We start from the raw sequence: 19,322 nt of genomic DNA, 5'->3' as shown, positions 1-19,322 counted from the left end.
AATATATTTAAGACGCGGGTAGATAGGTTTTTGGTAGGCAAGGGGATTAAGGGTTATGGGGAGACAGCAGGAAAGTGGAACTGAGCCACTTCAGATCAGCCGTGATCTTATTGAATGGCGGGGCAGGCTCGAAGGGCTAGATGGCCTACTCCTGCTCCTATTTCTTATGTTCTTATACATCTTTCGGGCTGTGGGAGGAAACAGGAGCACTTGGAGCAAACCCACACAGACACACAACATGCAAGCTCCACACAGACAGTCACTCAAGTCAGAATTGAACCCAGGTTCCTGGCGCTGAGACATAGCAGTGCTAACCACTGTGCTACCGGCACCAGCTGTTGTAACACTGAACGGCATGGGTCAGTAAGATTCCCCGTTTGATCCCTGACCCCTGCACAGTTGGTTGATCTCGACCATGGCACCAATGTTGGCCTCCCTGAGCTGGGAGGTTGGTGGGAGAAATGTGCTTGATTGGGCACCAGGGTTCAGCGTGGCTGCGTTCTCCTCTTCCTGTTTGCTGAAATCTGTTTAGCCAAATGTATGAAGAATGGACAATGCACCAGTAACTGATGACTTAGTCATTCCTCTGTGATCATATGCCTTCAGAAAAGAGCAAAAGGAAGAAAGATTCAAACCTGATGAGATATTACATTTCAAATACACTGTACACAGTAATAAAAAGCAGGATGCTAGAAAAGTGTACATTATAACCCCAATCCACACAGTTTGATTGGAGATTACATAGTTAATTTGATCTAAGGGAGCCATACGTTAGTTCAGTGATAAACATGATTCCTATCAGACTGATTTTGTTCTGTTTTCGTTTATAACTCTGGCTCTTATCTTTCAGCGTCTACAACGATCTTGTCAGCTTTGCATCTCCATTGGTCACAGATAAATCTAATGAGTGTTCAAGCCCAACCTCTGCCTCTGCATTTCAGCCCAGTTTTGCTGCAGGTAAACGTTTATGTTCAGCTTAATGCTGAGTCTGCAACCATCCACTTTCTTTTCCTAAAGAAGAGCTGCCTCTTGCATTGAGAAGTTCTTAAATCACAAGTCATGCTTGCTAAATATTGCAAACAAATACAGATGTCAAATATGTTTCAGTTTAAATATAAAAAAAACACTTTAGATTGTCACTTTTACTATTAACCAAGTCAGCCATTGACTTGTTTTTGTGTGAGAAACAGTATCATAAGCAGTAAGCTATTAAATGAATCGAGCCTCTCTTTTTGATAAATAAATAGAATTGTGTCTTGTACACAGAAAAAAAAAGTCTGACTATTGAAATAGAGTACTGATTTTTCATAACCACAGGTGGTTGTAATAAGTGATCGTATAGTCAGAGGTTTACAGCATGGAAACAGACCCTTCGGCCAACTTGTCCATGCCGTCCTTTTTTTAGAAAAAGCCCTAAGGTAATCCCAATTGCCCATATTTGGCCCATATACTGCTATACCCATTGTACCCATGTAACTATCTAAATGCTTTTTAAAACATAAAATTGTACCTGCCTCTACTACTACCTCTGGCAATTTGTTCCAGACACCACCCTCTGTGTGAAAAAAATTACCCCTCTGGTCACTTTTATATCTCTCCCCTCTCACTTTAAAACTAGAAGGCATAGGTTTAGACTCCCCTACCTTTGGGGAAAGATATTGACTATCTAGCTGATCTGTGCCCTGCATTATTTTATAGATCACTATAAAGTCACCCCTCAGCCTCCTACACTCCAGAGAGAAAAGTCCCGGTCAATTTGTATTTTAGACAGTTTTATTTTCGTTTATTTGTGTATGGGATGTGGATTTTGCTGGCCAAGCCAGTATTTGTGGCTCATCCCTATTGACCTGTGAATGAATCACTAGCACGACCGTTTAAGGCCAGTGAAGAGCCACATTGCTGTGTCTCTGGAGTCACATGTAGGCCAGACTGGGTAAGGTGGGCAGATTTCCTTCCCTAAAGGACATCAGTGAAACAAATGGGTTTTTATCATCAGTCGATGATCATTTCATAGTCAGCATTACTGAGATGAGCTTTCAAATCCAGATTTATTAATTGAATTGTAATTCCACCAGCTGCCCTGGTGGGATTTGAATCCACATACCAGAACCTATCTTCTCAAAAGCCTGAGCTGCTAGATTTAGTCCAGTGACATTGCCAGTAGATTATTGTCTTACCCCTTAATTGTTGAATGGGGACCTATTTGGAACAGAGTTGTGTCTGCATGAGCTCATTATCCTCAAACCCTGCAGAAAGTTGAAACTTTTCATCTATCTAGGCTGCATTAGAACCGAGGTCTGGATCTCAGAAGCTTTTTCCCCAGGGTGGAAGAGTTAATTACTAGGGGGCACAGGTTTAAGGTGCGAAAGGCAAGGTTTAAAGGAGATGTACAAGGCAGATTTCTTATACAGAGTAGTGGGTGCCTGGAACTCACTGCCGGGGGAAGGTGGTGGACGCAGATATGGTAGTGACTTTTAAGGGGCATCTTGACAAGTACATGAATAGGATGGGAATAGAGGGATATGGTCCCGGGAAGGATAGGGGTTTTTTAGTTAAGTTGGGCAGCATGGTTGATGCAGGCTTTGGGTGGTTGGGGTGGGGGGGGGGTGGGGGCGAAGGGCCTGTTTCTGTGCTGTAATTTTGTTTGTTCTTTCTCTCAGAAGTGAAAGAACAGTGTGCCATTCTGTTTCCCAAAATCCTCTCCCTTTCTACACAAGTCTGGTAGCGTGGGATTGTTTCATGTAACCAATACTTGTTCTCCTTGCAGCTGTTCGCAGCAGTACAACTCAAAAGACACAACCAGAAGTTATGTCACAGAATGCACGGAAAATGGCTCAGAGAAACCTTGCTGCTTCAGCAAACACTCCTCCAGGCACAGCTATAGGGCTGGGGAAGAATGTTGCTCCAAGTCCTAAGAAGGCAGCAAGAGACCCCAAGACTGGGAAAGGTAAGTTGTATGTCTGTGTCCAGTACTTAACAAAGTAAGCATAAAGTCATCATAACACAGGAGTCTGCTGTGTCCATGTCAGCTTACTGCAGGCACAACTCCCCCATTCTCACTCCACTGCTGTTGCCCCGTATCCTGTATTCTAAAGACAACTATCATATTCCCTTTTGAAAACCACAATTGAAATCTGCCTCCACTGTACTGTCAGATCTAACATTGACCCCTGAGCAACCCTGTTTTATAACTTGCTGATTTCTGAAAAATAACCATCTGTCAATGAGCCAGTCCATCCTGCTACTTGACTAGAAACATGCCATTCGGCCCATCGAGTCTGCGCTGACTCTCCAAAGAGCACCTTACCCAGGTTCAACCTCCCCCATCCCCGTAATCCCAGTCATTTTAGCATGGCCAATTCACCTAACCAGCGCATCTTTGCTCTGTGGGAGGAAACCAGGACACCCAGAGGAAACCCGTGCAGACATGGGGAGAATGTGCACACAGTCACCTAAGGCCAGAATCAAATCTGTGTTCCTAGCACTGAGGCAGCTGACCTAACCACCATGCTGCCGTACCGCCTATTTTGTCAGCTTTGACAAGTGTAATGTGGTGTACTTTATCAAATGCCTTTTGGCACTCTATGTGTCATATTGTTACAACTAGAGCAATTTCATTAAAACTGCTTTGCCCTCAAACCTATGGCTTTTCTTAATTATTCGTCTAAATGACTGTTAATTTCAGCCTTCCTTTGGTTGGCCTACACTTGCTGTGCTTTTCCTTGCACCCCTTTTTGAACAGGGGCAGAAGATTTGAGATTTTTCCAATTCTATGGCTCTACCCCTGTATCTGAGGAGGATTGAAAGATCACCAGCGAGCTTCCACAATTTCCATCCTTCCTTCTGAGCTTGGATGTATCTCGTAAACTTTACGTACAGCCAGCTTCACTATTACCACCTCTTTTTATCAATTTTAGCCTATCCGTTATCTCTCCCACTCCTCTTACTCTGACTGGGAGGCAGCATCTCCTTCCTTGGAAAAGACAGCTGCAAAACACACACTATCTCAGCCAAGCTCCCCCTGCTCAATGGTGTAATTGCCCTAATCGCTCCCACTCCTTTCAGCACCTTTATTACTGGTTATGTTTATAGAGGATTTTCTCCTTTGTTAGCTGCTAGTCTCTGCTGTACTCTGGTTCTTTCTTTTGTTTGTTCACTTTCCCTCTGAACTTTCTGTATTCCGCCTGGTTCTCGGTTATATTATGATGTGCTACGAACTGGATAAATTGCCATAAATGCCTTAATTTAACACAAACTGATATTTGACTAGCTTTATTGATTGCATTTACATAATAGATCAAATTTCTATGTATTAGTTCATGGTATGCAAATTCAAAGGGTTTTCTGTGAGACTTGAGTCCAGAGCTCATGAGTCCAAATTGCAGGACTTGAACATAAAATCTGGGTTGATGTTTTATTATAATACTGAAGTCTGCACGATTGTCCAAAGTGCCAATTTTAGGGTGAGATATGAAATCCAGACCTTGCCTTTTTGTCTGGGTATAAAAGTGGCCCTACTCAAGGAGAGGAAGCTAATCTCAGCTGATTAATTGGTTATTTTCTCATTATTTGTGTGATCTTGCCATTTGTGAATTTTATGCTGATTGTCCACAAACTGGTTCCACTTTAGTGATATTTGAAACTAGTGCAGATTTTTGTACTTTCTTATGAACTGCCTTTAATCTCAAAATGCTGCTGATGCTAAATATCTGAAACAAAAACAATGCTGCAAACACTTGGTGGGTCTGGGAGTCTCTGGGGAGTGAAGCAGTGTTAAAGTTTCAGGTCCATGAGCTGATGAAGAGTCTCAATCTGAAATGTTAACACTCGTGCACTCTGATTCACTGCCCTTCCTCAAATACACAGGTCTAGTCTGCATATTTCCAGCTTTTCTCTTTATTCCTTTAATCTTTGTTGTACTTACTACATGACGTGTATTTTATGAAAATTAAAGGCACATCTTTTTGCTTTCAGCCGTTCAGGAACGGAATTCCTATGCTGTTAGTGTGTGGAAAAGAGTGAAGGCCAAGTTGGAAGGTAGAGATGTGGATCCCAACAGGAGGATGACTGTTGCTGAACAGGTACAAAGCTGTCATGACGTGCTTGTTTTTAATGACCACCTGTGTTTTTATAGAAAGCAGAGGATGAAGGGCTTCAGTTACATCGAGAGATTGGAAAAGCTGGGATTGTTCTCCTCTTTCTGGTTTCTATTGATGAGAAAAAGACTGAGGTGATTTGAGAGAAGTATTCAGAATCATAAGGGGTTTGGAGGAAACTCCACCTGCACTGTTGAATATCTGTTCTTTTAGGGGGTTTTAGTTCAGTTGGACAGCATGGTCAGTGCAGGTTTGGAGGGCCAAAGGGCCTGTTCCTGTGCTGTAATTTTCTTTGTTCTTTGAAACTGTTCCCATTTGTTGAAAGGTTGAGAACATCGAGTTAAAGTAATTGGCAAAATAGGCAATGGTGACCTAAGAAAAACTTTAAATTCAGTGAGTGTGTAGGATGTGGGATGCACTGTTTGTGTGCTAGAGGCAGGATCAACCAAGGGTTTCAAGAGAGAATCGGAATGTTATCTGAAAAGAAATAAACCTGCTGAGCTGTTGGGTAGGGAATGGGAAGGGGGAAATAGGACAAGAAAAAGCCAGCAGTAAGCCAAATGATCTCCTTCCTGTGATTCTATTCTATCCAGAGTATGGTGACTGCTGTTTTCACATTTACTGCTTTTAAAATTGAAGCCAACCCAATAATCATGACAAAAGAAATGGACATCAAATAATAAAGTACAGGGCCATGAGCAAAAACCTGGTTGAAGAAATAGATTTAAGAGGTTCCTTGGCTGTTGTTTAATTGTCCACCATCATTCACAATTGGGCGTGGCAGGACTGCAGATCTTAGATCTGACCTGTTGCTTGTGGAATCGCTCAGCTCTGTCACTTGCTGTTTATGCCGTTTGACACACCGGCATTGCAATGTTGCAGCTTCACCTGGCTGACACCTCATTTTGAGGTATGCCTGGTGCTGCTCCTGGCATCTCCACGCCCATTCAGCATTGAACCAGGGTCGATCCCCTGGCTTGGTGGTAATGGTAGAGCGGGGGTTACGCCAGGCAGAGGTTACAGATTGTGGTCGAGTACAATTCTGCTGCTGCTTATGGCCCACAGTCCCTCATGGATGACCAGTTTTGAGCTGCTAGATCGAATCAAAGTTTATCTCCTTTAGCACAGTGTTAGTGCCACGCCGTATGAAGGAGGGTGTTCTCAATGCGAAGGCAAGACTGTCTCCACAAGGTCTATGCAGTAGTCACTTCTACCAGTATTGTCATTGACAGATGTATCTGTGGCAGGCAGGTTGCTGAGGATCAAGTCAAGTAAGTTTTTTCCTCTTGTTGGTTTCCTCACCACCACCTGCCACAGGCTTGGTCTAGTGGGGCTATCGAACCACTCTTTAAGACAGTAAATGTATGGGAACTTTAAAGGATTTAAGATGGAGGCGAAAGCTCAGTCTAAAGTTGTTAAACTCGGTGCTGAGGGCTGTAACGTGTCTAATCAGAAGGTGAAATGCTGCTTCCTCTAGCTTGCACTGGGTTTCACTGGAACATTGCAGAAGGCCAAGGAAAGACGTGCTCATAAGAGCAAGGTGCTGAGTTAAAGTGATATTTGTATGTGTTACATTCTTAATTTTAGTTGCGCCTTGTGGGGGTTGGGGGTATAAAGTGACAGGTGTTTCCCTGTGGAAAGTTAACGTGAGCATCTTGGTATTTGATATACTTGTGCATTAATGAAAATCTGTGGGAGATGGATAAAATGGATCAGAAAGAACAAACAGTATAATTCTTGGAGCATCTTTATAACGCAGGAAAGCTAAAGAGTGCTTAATAATGCATGTTAGTATAGCTGCAGAAGCAAAGTTGTGTTTTTGGATATGTTCTGTCGCAATGTTGTAGAGCAGAGGTTCCTGACCTTGTCAATAAAGAGACCAACAATTCCACGGCACATCCACTTTCAGCTGAATCGATTGCTCGGAAACACCCCACAATGTAACAAACTGACAATGGCCAGTCACGTACAAGGGGCCTGCGTTACATCTCCATGGAGAATGGAACATTGCTACGTTTTTGGTGGGTTGTGTGTGGATACTTGCATTTCAAGCTGCCCAAAAGGAAAGACTTGGGAAGCCAGTATCACAACCAGCAACATATCTCATATATAAATGCCTATCTTAAACTAGGTAAGAAGTCTCACAACACCAGGTTAAAGTCCAAAGGTTTATTTGGTAGCAAAAGCCACTAGAGTGCTTGCTGACCCTTCATCAGATCATGGTTGGGGAAGAGGAGGAAGTATTACAAACCCTGACTCTCAAATCGACAAGAGGTGTTGCAGTCAAAAATGAGCGAGAGTAAAAGACCCTGATAGATCCAGAAATTGACCTGAACCGTTGAGTTAAATTGTTTTTTTTAAATTGCTGAAATTCACTCTGCTCTGAGGGAGAGTAAACAGCAAACGATTTCCAGCAAATCTGCACACCTCAAACTAAATGTAATCTGACATTAGAATTTAGAGGAACACTATGCCTTTCAGCTAAAACCGTACAAGATCACAATTTATTTGTTAGTTGCAAACAGTGGTCTGTTTAATTCTAAAAATAAACACAAATCTCTCCAATCCCATGCACCACACGTTTACCTCTCTCTCTCTCGTCCACTCAGAACTAGTGTCCAGATGAGCTGCAAGATATCCTTGCATCAGCATTCACACACCTGCAATTACCAGTGGCCCTGCAATTATATCCTCCAAAATGAATCATTATTAAGGAGTTTTATGTCTGACTTTAACTAAGGAAAGGCATTTGCGCAAACACATGGAGCGATGGTCAGTGGATATAAATTTTTGCACTGGTAAACAAGGAATACAGGAGAAGAACACCAATAAAGACGTGCTCAGCATGAGTCCAACTAATTAGTGGCAGAGTATGATGTGAACTGTGTGAGGGTCTGAACATGCAGATACAATAATCCTGATGAGAAATAAATTTTCTAAGAGATCCTGCGGCCTCTAGGGCTTGAAATACAGAGCAAGAATCCTATACCTCTGCTAAGTATTCCATGAGGGTAGATTTTGAAGATAGGAAGGTGAATAATGAATGTTGCCTTCTCAATCTCTTTACTGGGGATGGCATTATGGTATCTTACTGGGTGAGTAATTCTGAGGATCCGATTAACGCTTTGGAGACATACAAGTTCCAACAGTCTCCTTAATAATCATGGAACTACCGGATTGTTAGAAAGATCCATCTAATTCAGAGAAGGAAATCTGTTGTCCTTACTGGGTCTGGCCTACATGTGACTCCAGACCCACAGCAATGCAACACAAATAGTGACGCACCTAATGTTCTACTGCCCACCCACACTTTGGCAAATCAGACCACAAGTCTGTGCTCCTGCTCCCGGCTTACAAGCAAAAACCAAAGCAGGAGAATCCATCAGAGTCATGAAATGTTGGTCTGAGGAATCAGATGATCTCCTACAGGACTGCTTGGAGTCAGTGGACTGGTCAGTATTTAAAAACTGTGACCAGCCTGAACGAGTACACCACTACAGTAACTGACTTCATTAGTGTGTAGGAGACTTTGTGCCGAAGAAGCAAATGTGTGTGTTCCCCAACTGGAAAACCATGGATGAACGGGGATATCCACTGCTTGCTGAAGTCCAGGTCTGAGGCGTTCAAGTCAGGCAACACTGATCTATACAAGAAAGCCAGATACGATCTAAGGAGATCCGTCAAAGATGCCAAAAGACAGTACCAGACCAGGCTAGAGTCCCAGGCTAGCCCTGTCAACTATGGCAAGATTTGCGAGACAAAAAAGGCTACAAGATGAAGGCATGTAAAATCGCTGGCTCCTACACCTCCAATGGGGTACCTGGCCGTGCACTCAGATCATGCACAGACCAGCTGGTGGGGGTATTCACAGACATCTTCAACCCCTCTTTACAACAATCTGATGTCCCTATCTGCTTCAAGAAGATAACCATCATCCCGGTACCAAAGAAAAGCCAAGCAACGCGCCTTAATGACTATCGGCTGGTGCCTCTGACAACCATCATTATGAAGTGCTTCGCAAGGTTGGCCATAGCACGAATCAATTCCAGTCTTCCAGGCTACCTGGATCTACTACAGTTTGCCTACCACCGCAACAGATCCACAACATATGCCATCTTCCTGGCCCTGCACTCAACCCTGGAACACCTAGATAACAAGGATACCTATGTCAGGCTCCTATTTATTGACTACAGCTCAGTCTTCAACACCATTATTCCCATGAAACTCATCTCCAAACTCTGTGGCCTGGGCCCCGGCACCTCCCTCTGCAACTGGATCCTGAACTTCCCAACTCACAGACCACAATCAGAAAGGAAAGGTAACAACACCTTCTCCATAATCATCCTCAACACCAGTGCCCCATAAGGCTGAGTTCTCAGCCCCTACTATACTCCTTATACACCTGTTACTGTGTGGCCAAATTCCTGTCCAATTCAATTTTCAAGTTTGCTGACGACACCACCATAGTGGGTCAGATCTCAAACAATGACAAGACAGAGTACAAGAATGAGAGAGAGAATCTGGTGAACTGGAATCTCTCCCCCAGTGTCAACAAAATGAAGGAGATTGTCATCGAATTCAGGAAGCGTAAAGGAGAACATGTCCCTGTCTACAAAGAACAATACAGCATAGGAAACAGGCCCTTCGGCCCTCCAAGCCTGCACTGCTCATGCGTCCAACTAGACCATTCGTTTGTATCCCTCCATTCCCAATCTTTTCATGTGGCTATCCAGATAGTCTTAAACAGTCTGCCCCTACCACCTTGCTTGGCAGTGCATTCCAGGCCCCCACCATCCTCTCTGTAAAATACATCCCTCTGACATCTGTGTTAAACCTTGCCCCCCTCACCTTGAACCTATGACCCCCTACATCAATGGGGACAAAGTAGAAAGGGTCGAGAGCTTCAAGTTTTTAGGTGTCCAGATCACCAACAACCTGTCCTGGTCCCCCCATGCTGACAGTACAGTTGAGAAAGCCCACCAATACCTCTACTTTCTCAGAAGACGAAGGAAATTTGGCACGCTAGCTATGACTCTCATTAACTTTAACAGATGCACCATAGAAAGCATTCTTTCTGGTTGTATCACAGCTTGGTATGGCTCCTGCTGTGCCCAAGACTGCAAAGAACTAAAGGATTGTGAATGTAGCCCAATCCATCACGCAAACCAACCTCCCATCTGTTGACTCTGTTTACACTTCCTGCTGCCTCAGCAAAGCAGCCAGCATAATTAACAACCCCACACACCCCGGATGTTCTCTATTCCACCTTCAGGAAAAAGATGCAAAAGTCTGAGGTCGTGTACCAACCGACTCGAGCAGCTTCTTCCCTGCTGCTGTCAGACTTTTGAATGGACCTACCTTGCATTAAGTTGATCTTTCTCTACACTCTAGCTATGACTGTAACACTACATTCTGCACCCTCTCCTTTCCTTCTCTATGAACAATATACTTTGAATGGTGTGCAAAAAACAGTACTTTTCACTGTATGTTGATGCATGTGACAATAAATCAAATTAAATGTGCTTTGAAATGATCTTGCATTTCAGTTATATCAAACTGCTACAAAACAAAGGCTGTACCTACATTACACTGGCTGCAGCAGCTCTTACTGCTATCTTTAAGGATGGCTGGGGATGAACAATATATACTGGCGCTGCTGGCAGCACTCTCACCAAAACAAATAAAATGAAAGTTATATAACCAGGGCACATGTTATTTACAGATTTGGATAGAATGAATTGAGCAAGAGTGAATCGGTCTATTGAAACAGCAATGTTTAACAATCCATGTCTGTCTTCAGTATAAGCCTTTGGCTTAAATCAATTAGTTTGAAATCGGATTAAGTTTTGTGTGAAATGCTCTCAATATCAGTAGCAAGCAAATTCTAAATTTCCTTGTGCTCTTGACATTCTTTTGGATCAGGTTATTTGCTACTGCTTGTATTGCATCTGCAGGTCCAGTGCCTCAAAACCAGGAACCTGGAGACTGAGTCAGTGCTGCATTTCAGATCTTGCAGGTTTTCAGATAGTCAGATTTGAGACACTCCCTGTACTAAATTCTCCTTCAGCCCTCATTCTCTACGCACCAGCTTACTCTGATGGGCCCTGGTTTCCCAAGAGTTTAAAGCTACAAATGCAAATGTTGGTATTGCAGGTGCGCAGAATTATTCATCTTAAATTAGCTTCTGTTTTCTTGACAACTTTTTCAGTATTCCCAAAGACCAAAGTTAGCTTTGCTGAATGAATATCCAGAAAGTACCAGACAATGCTATCCTTTTCAGAAAGACAAAAATCTGTGTGTTCTGGAGCTAATCTGATAACAATGATGAATGCTGTGATCTGTACACAGCCACGTGGAGAGAAATCAAGTATAAAAACCAAACTAAAATTAGTATTTATGGTTAACGCACAATTGGGATTTGATACATCAGCTGTTGTGCTTCTTTCAATATTATTGCAAAATACAATTGAATCAGCATATCTTCCAAGTTTAGAATACTGTGAAAAATACAGTACACCACTTCTGAGATTCAATGTTTAATTATTGCACAAAGTGCTTGCTTCAAGACATAATAGTGACTTTGACATATTTGGCTTAGTTTAAATGGTTCACCCTTTTTGTAAGGTTTGCAAAATTTAAAATCTTCTCATTTAGGATCAGGTGATAATTTGATATGTGTCTCTTTAAATTGGTTGATTCAGTCAATCTTATTCACCCCATTATACATGTTAATTTTCTGTTAACTTTCTGATTCAAGTCAGTTTCCATTGACGAACCTTCAGCAGTTCTTTTGTAATAGCACATTAATTTGTGTACTTATGTTTTTCTTTTAGAAACATAGAAAAGAATAGTAAGAGCTGGCCATTTGGACCTTCAAGCCTGCTCCACCGTGAACGCAATTATGGCTGATCTATCTCAACACCGTATCCCTTGCTGTCCTCATACCCCTTGATACCTTCTAAAAACCTGTCTGTTTCCTTCATAAATATATTCAGTGATCTGGCCTCCAAACCTTCTGTGGTAGAGAATTCTGCAAGTTCACCATCCTCTGAGTGAAGAAATTTCTCCTCATTTCTGTCCTAACCTGTATCCTGAGACTGTGAACCACCCCCCCACCAAAAGATATAACATCCCTGCATCCGGTCTCTCCAGCCCGATCAGAATCGAATACTTGTCAATTTGACCCCCCTCATTCTTCTAAATTCCAGTGAATACAAGCTCGGTTGACCCAATCTCCTTTTATCAAGCACTTGTTCTAATTGCAGCGTTAACTTGATCCCATTCAGAACAGCAGAAACAAACACCTATGACTTGGTTCTTATTGTAGTCAGAAATGGCTGACAGAACATAGAACATTACAGCGCGGAACAGGCCCTTCGGCCCACAATGTTGCGCCGACCAGTCTTATTTTTAAAAAAAAACATTGACCCACTAATCTAAACCACTCCCTTTTCGTCCATAAACCTATCCACCAATCTCTTAAACGCCCCCAAAGTGAGTAGCTCACTTGATAAATGTTTGGTACTGAGCAATATCTTCCAGAAAGATTTGCAGGATCAGCTGTGCTTTATCAAGTCAGCTCATTTCACCAAATGACAGGAGGAGAGGAATGCTTTGGTTAACTCTACTCAGCCAGTGCTGATTATTTTCCAGTGATCCTTGCTGGCAACCCTGTGTATAGGATTGTCAAATAAAGATGGGATTGAGTTGTTCCAGTGCTCTCCGTGCTGAATAAGAAACTTGTGTTTGTTGTGTCAGCTCGTGTGAAGATTATCTGAGTGCTAGAACACTTTGGGTATGAGGGATCAGGTCTCATTATGATTTTCTACCTTCAAGAGAAGAGAAATTAAGGATAAGAGAACGAGGACAAAGCAATTTCAACAATAACTAATGTAAAATTAAACTATGTGGTAGTTAAAATTGCACATTGTGTCAAAGCATATTTGCTATATCAAAGCCCCACAATTATAAATGTTACATAACGTTGCAGGAGAGGCAGTGGCATAGTGGTAATGTCTTTTGGATAGTAATCCACAGGCCCAGGCAAATGCTGTGGGAAGATGATTCAAATCCCACCATGGCAACAGTTCAAAGTTAATTTATTAGTGTCGCAAGTAGGCTTACATTAACACTGCAAAGAAGTTACTGTGAAAATCCCCTAGTCACCATGCTCCGGCATCTGTTCGTGTACACTGAGGAAGAATTTAGCTTGGCTAGTGCACTTAACCCACATGTCTTTTGGCCTGTGGGAGGAGCCCAGAGGAAACCCACGCAGACATGGGAGAACGTGCTGACTTCACACGGACCGAGACCCAAGCTGGGAATTGAACCTGATCCCTGGTGCTATGAGGCAACAATGCTAACCACTGGTGAATTTAATTAACTCTGGAATGTAAATCTAGTATGGGCAATGGTCACCATGAGAAACATCACAGATTGTTGTAGAATTCCATCTTGTTCACTAATGTTCTTTGAGAGAAAATCTGCCGGCCTTATGTTGTCTGGCCTTTGTGACCTTGGACCCACAGCAAAGAGCACGCTCTTCTATTATCTTCTGAAATGATGTAGCAAGCCTTTCAGTTCACGGGCAATAAGAATGGACAACAATTGATCTAGCAAGCTTCTCAGTTCAAGTGTAACAAATGTTGACCTTGCCAGTGGCATCCACAGCCCAGAAAAGTACAAAGGAAAAGAAGGATTCTTGCTCTATCTGGGAAATCTAGAACAGGAGATCCCAGTCTTAAAATAACTGTCAATTTAGGAAAAATTCCTTCAAAGGCTTACATTAAACCTCAGGTATACTCATGACAAATGAATTGACTTTTGGATACAACAACTTATCAAATACCTTTAACATAATGAAATTTCCCAAGGTGCTCTGCGGCAGCTATATGAGCCATTATGCCAGGTAAACAAAAGTTTGTCAAAGTGGTAAGTTTTAAGGAATGTCTTACAGGAAAGTGAGGTAGCAAAGATGAGAGGTGTGGGTGAGGTTTTTCCAGAGATTGGGGTCTAGGTGCGGCCACCAGTCGTGCAGGGATAAAATCAGGGATGCAAGTGGGGTTCAGATATCTCAAGATTGTTTGTTTGTCTGGAGGAGATTAGAGATATGAGGGGCGAGATGACTGGAGGATTTGATTAGGAGGATGAGAATCTTTAAGAAATTGCTTGAATGGGAGCCGGTGGTGGTCAGTATAGGGGATGTGAGACTTGATGCAAGTTAAAACACAGGCAGCAGAGTTTTGGCTGATGTCAAATTTATGGAAGTTGGAATGTGAGAGAACAGCCCAGAGCTCATTTGAATATTCTAAGAGATAAAGGCACGGGTGAGGGTTTTAGCCACAGATACACTGAGATACAGTCAGGTCATGTCACAGAGGTGGAGATGAGTCTTGGAGTTGACATGCACATAAGATAGGAACCTCATCTTGGGGTCAGATGTGACACTTAATCTCAAACTGCCAGGGAGAGGGTTGGAATTGCTCACTGGGGAATAGAGTCCTTGCTGCAGCCTAGGATAGATCCTTGGACACGAGAGTTAATGGTATGGGAGCAGGAAGATGAGCCACTGTCAGTGATTCTGTAACTATGATTAGAGAAGAATGGAACCAGGAGACAGCAGCCCATCCAGCTGGGGTGGCATGGAAAAAGATGGTTTCCTCAGCCCTGCCAAAGCCAGATAGGTTGAGAGGGGCGAGGAGGAAATGTTTACCTTTGTCATAGCCACATAGGATGCCATTGTTGATTTAAGAACTGGTTTGGCACTGGCAGGGGTAGAAACCCAAGTGGAGGGATTCAAACATGGCATTCCAGGAAAGCTTTAGGAGGGATAAATGAATTAGAACATAAGAACTAGGAGCAGATTCCTGCACAAGGACACCCAGGTCCCTCTGCACAGCAGCATGCTGCAAGTTTTTACCATTTAAGTAATAGCCCATTTTGCTGTTATTCCTACCAAAATGACCTCAGGGACTTTGGCGTGGAAAGAGGGAGGGGGGAGTTGAATGTGGGACAGAGTTTGTAAGGACAGTAGGGGCAAGGATGGGTATTTTGAGGATGGGGGTAGTGATGGCAGATTAAAGGAGAAAGGGACAACAACTGAAGAGACAACAGTTTCTGTAAGTTACATGGGGTCAAGGGCATAGTTGGCAGTTCAGTGGGAATAGGATTAAGGGAACATCTCATGGGCAAGATGAGCGAGTGCATGAGGTGAGATTGGGGAGAAACTAAAGAAATGAGTTCAGGGTAGGGGACAGCATTAAATGAAGTTTGGTCTGGCAGGTTAGTGGAAGTGAGGGACAGAGCACAGACAGCAGATTGGAGTGAGAAAGAAATCCTTGAGCTCCTTGCAGTTGTTGCAGGGGATCGGAGTTTGAGCTGATCTGCAATGGAGTCATGAAACCAAGAGTTATCTTTGTATTCCAGGATGATCCTGGAATAGAACGCAGTTTTAGAAGTTCAAAACAGAATTTTCTGTGATCCAGGCAGATCCGGCAGTGGATGCTGAACCAGTTATCCAGTATATCCTCAAGTCTATGTTTCTTGGACTTGAGGGAATGAAGTTAAGGACCATAACAGGAGAATGGCCAGGGTGAGAGAGAGCAATGGTTTTACTGGGGATCAGGGCACGGTAATAGATGAGAGTGTAGCTGAGCAGATTGATAGCTGGGGAAATGTGCCGATCAGAGGGCCAAAGGCCCAATAGCTGGGATTTTCAAAGCTTAGTTGTAAATGATTTGAGAGCGTGTTCATCTCCAAGGATGGATACACCAGGATGGGATATGGGAGAGAGATCTGGGTGGTGGGTAATCAGGGTGATCAAGATGGCTTTTCCTGCAATGGGACCAGCAAGTCCACATGAGATGGCAAGATCTGGGGAAATGGGCAAAATGCAGGAATGTAGAGTTAAGGTGGCTGAACAGCCATGATCATAATGAATGGTGTAGCCGGTTTGAACTGCTGAATGTATGCCTCCTGTTTGTGCTTATCTCTGAAAATTAAAATACTGTGCTTCAAATCTGAGATTTGAAAATTCAATACTCATTTTTAAAGAAAAATGGCTACTAATTAGGGTCGCTTTGAATTTGTCCTGGAATAATTTGAGTTCAATTTTGTCTCATCTACAGTTGTTGGGCTTTAACCCATTTATCAGTTAAATCGATGTTAATGTAAAAATAAACTTTCTCCACTCCTTGTATTTTCTAGGTTGATTACGTGATTAAAGAAGCTACTAATCTAGATAACTTGGCACAACTGTATGAAGGTTGGACGGCGTGGGTATGAACTGGAATACAGTGGATCTCTCTGGTTCAATGAGGTCAGGCATCCACCAGAATCAACTCGGCCACAGGCATCTATAGCCACACCATGGCAGGTGTTGATGCATTCTGGGGCTTAATCTGAGGTAATCTAGGAATCCCCGTGCATTCGGAGTGGTTAGTCAGAAGGCTGCACTCAGGGATATGCTTATATGGTCTGCACCCCAAGGTCAAGGGCCATAGAGCCCAGTCTGAATTACACGATTGTCTTTCTGTCATACAAGAACTGCAGAAGTATCGAGGGTGTAGGTGCCGAAACGATTGCTATCCTACTGAGTACAGAGTGATTTTGAAAACTTAAATTCCATCTACCCTGTGAACATTCAAGTCACAAAGTACTAAACCCTGCTGAAAGGTAATTTAGAAAACTGGGGCCCTAAAGAAAGAAATCTATTGATTCACGTGATTCCAGTTGGATAACGACTTCACTGGCTGGCTTGCCCTTGAAGATGGCCATCCAGTAAGAAAACCAAGGCTGGGAGAAACTATGGACTCCAGAAGCAGCCCAAAAAAAACTAAGATTGGATATACTATACGGGACTTGTGTGAGGAAGATGACAGCACCCTGATCTTTTGTTAGCTTTCTCTTATAGGTGTATGCTAGTTTAGCAAAGTGCTTCTTGGATGCCTGTAATTCTGTTTCCTGTGATTGAAATCCAGTTGTAGTCACCAACCATTTTAATGTAGACATTTTGCAACATACATAATCTGGAAGACTACGTGAAAGCATTGACAGATCCATGGTAAACTAAAGGGTTAGGTGTTTCCACGCATACACTTTAAAATACTTTCTTTCCTTCCTGTTTTGTTACTTGGAAATAAAAGGTCATGGATATTTTTGTGTAACTTCATCATGCAGGTTTTGCCATTTGTATGAATAAAATGCTGAATAAACCCTCAAAAATATATTTGAAAGTGACACACCATGACCAAATAACTTTTTTTAATTGACCTTGCTTCTTTTGCTAGCTTTTACTTGTGCTTTCCTTTTTGTTCTGATCTTCCATGGCAATCCAAAGTCAGCTTTGCTTGCAGAGATGTTTTTAAAACATCTGCCCTCTCTAAGGTCATGTAACTTCACCCCATTATTATCTGGCATTTTACTTTCCCCTCTTTTTTTGCTCATTTTTTCTTTTCCCTTCCCCCATGCCAATGATCAGTGCTGTGTTCTGTAGGTTTGTGGTTTCATCATTTTTATAAATGCTTTGGGGAAATTGCTTTGGACATTATAAATCACAAAATGAAGAGTAAAGTTCTTTTCAGATAAAACAGTACACACTCACCCTCATTGTATCAGACTTAATTTTAGCAATGTAGATTCCAAGCTGTGTTTTACATTTAGCTGGCAAAAGTAATAAAGAATGGCCTTTGGTGGAGGTATATGGTGTGTGGTACTTTTAAACTGTCACAAAATGGTTTAACTTTGTCCTGTGAAGAAATCATTCTTCAGCATTATACAGATTAATGCAAAGAGCATCAAATCATACATACTTGCCACTTCATTTTGATTGCAGCTTCCTTGCATCTATTGCTCTACTTTAAGGTAAATTAAATGTCAACAGTACTTCTTAAGTTATATTTTGAGAAAATTGCAGTCTCTTCGCCCTCTGATTTAAAAAAAAGACTCACTCTCCGGCCCCCATCATGAAGCTGTCCCTCAGCTGAACGGCTGCAGTGGACCAGATCTTGCTCCGGTTTATAATTTCACTTGGTCAGCTGTCAGTACACAGAGCCAGCAGTATGAGCCTAACATATTCACTGTTGAGGTTTTCTCCCTCTCCTGCTAAGGGATTCCCAAGCCAAGTGTGGCCATGAATGTGTAGAAGTGATGCATACAAGCAATAGATTACAAATGCCAGACTGAAATTTTAACACTGACTTTGGAGTGGCCGCTTGTTCTGGAGCTAACAAGCTACTGGAACCTCTTTATGATATAATTCCATCCTGATGAGTGCAGAGTTAATACACCAAGAAATGCTGAAAACAGTATGCATTTAATTTGGCACTTGGAACAGTGACTACACTTCAATAGTATTTCATTGGCTGTAAAGTGGTTTTGGAGATCCTGAGGTTGTGAAAGGAGTACATAAATGCAAGTTTGTTCTTTGAGAAAATTGAATGGGAAATGGTGCGTTTGATATCTGTACTTGAACATGAATCCTGTTTGTATTATGCACATTGTTTATAAAAAAAAACTCAACTAATTAAAATGATGAAATATTGTACTGCTACAGATTTACATCCAAGACCATATTTCCAATAAATTTATTACATTCACAGTGTTTTTGGCATCGGCACTATTTTCTCTTTTGTCCAAGTCCAGAAAAAAAAACTTGATAGGAAGAAAGTTATTCGCGACAAAGCAACTGCACTCTTGATACTGGTTAGAACCTTCTTAGAATTTCAATGGCATTTTCCTGTCCCCCGGGGTTCAGGATTTCACAGGTATACCTTGGCTTAGATTGCACTTCAGTATTTTTACATACCACAAACAAAGTGTTGTAAGTTGCTCCTTGGGTGACCTTTACTTGTATATCAGGTAAACATTTGTTAGCTCCTTTCTGCTATCTGTATGCAGAAGCCTTTTTAAACTTGTTGAAGCTGTTAGCATCGTGAGTTACCTTTTTCATTAAATTGAAAATTTGGTCCATCATTGGGATCTCGATTCCAAAGTTCTGTGAATTGTTGTATCCATCTCTTGTCCATGGATAACATACAATGGAGACTTCTGTACTGTCATATTGTACGTCCTTCAGTCTTCATTTAAGGGATTCGCTGAACTTTTGTAATATAAATCAAAATTCTTGAAGATGAAGTGGTCTTTAGTTGCTCCTGGCCCAGAAATTTTGAAGTCTGTAATTTTGGAAATATCTTGAAGATTTCGGTAGTCTGGTCAAGTGGACAGAAA

General features: G+C 42.2%; 1 protein-coding gene across 4 annotated transcripts in view; it reads left to right on the top strand.

Annotated features, from left to right (window-relative positions):
• Positions 1 to 18,696, top strand: part of smg1 (SMG1 nonsense mediated mRNA decay associated PI3K related kinase) — a 165,610-nt gene extending 146,914 nt beyond the window's left edge. For all 4 annotated transcript variants that reach the window (XM_080207048.1, XM_080207051.1, XM_080207050.1 and 1 more), the window contains 4 exons: positions 851 to 957; positions 2,768 to 2,947; positions 4,975 to 5,081; positions 16,302 to 18,696. In XM_080207048.1, the coding sequence (XP_080063174.1) occupies positions 851 to 957; positions 2,768 to 2,947; positions 4,975 to 5,081; positions 16,302 to 16,379 (472 nt within the window). In that variant the 3' untranslated portion in view covers positions 16,380 to 18,696. The remainder of the gene's footprint in view (positions 1 to 850; positions 958 to 2,767; positions 2,948 to 4,974; positions 5,082 to 16,301) is intronic.
• Positions 18,697 to 19,322: the final 626 nt, after the last annotated feature.

The sequence above is a fragment of the Carcharhinus amblyrhynchos genome, chromosome 18, assembly GCF_965287045.1.
Source record: "Carcharhinus amblyrhynchos chromosome 18, sCarAmb.v2.hapA, whole genome shotgun sequence".
In the NCBI taxonomy this organism is placed as follows: domain Eukaryota; kingdom Metazoa; phylum Chordata; class Chondrichthyes; order Carcharhiniformes; family Carcharhinidae; genus Carcharhinus; species Carcharhinus amblyrhynchos.
This window is presented reverse-complemented; position numbering and strand designations above follow the sequence as displayed.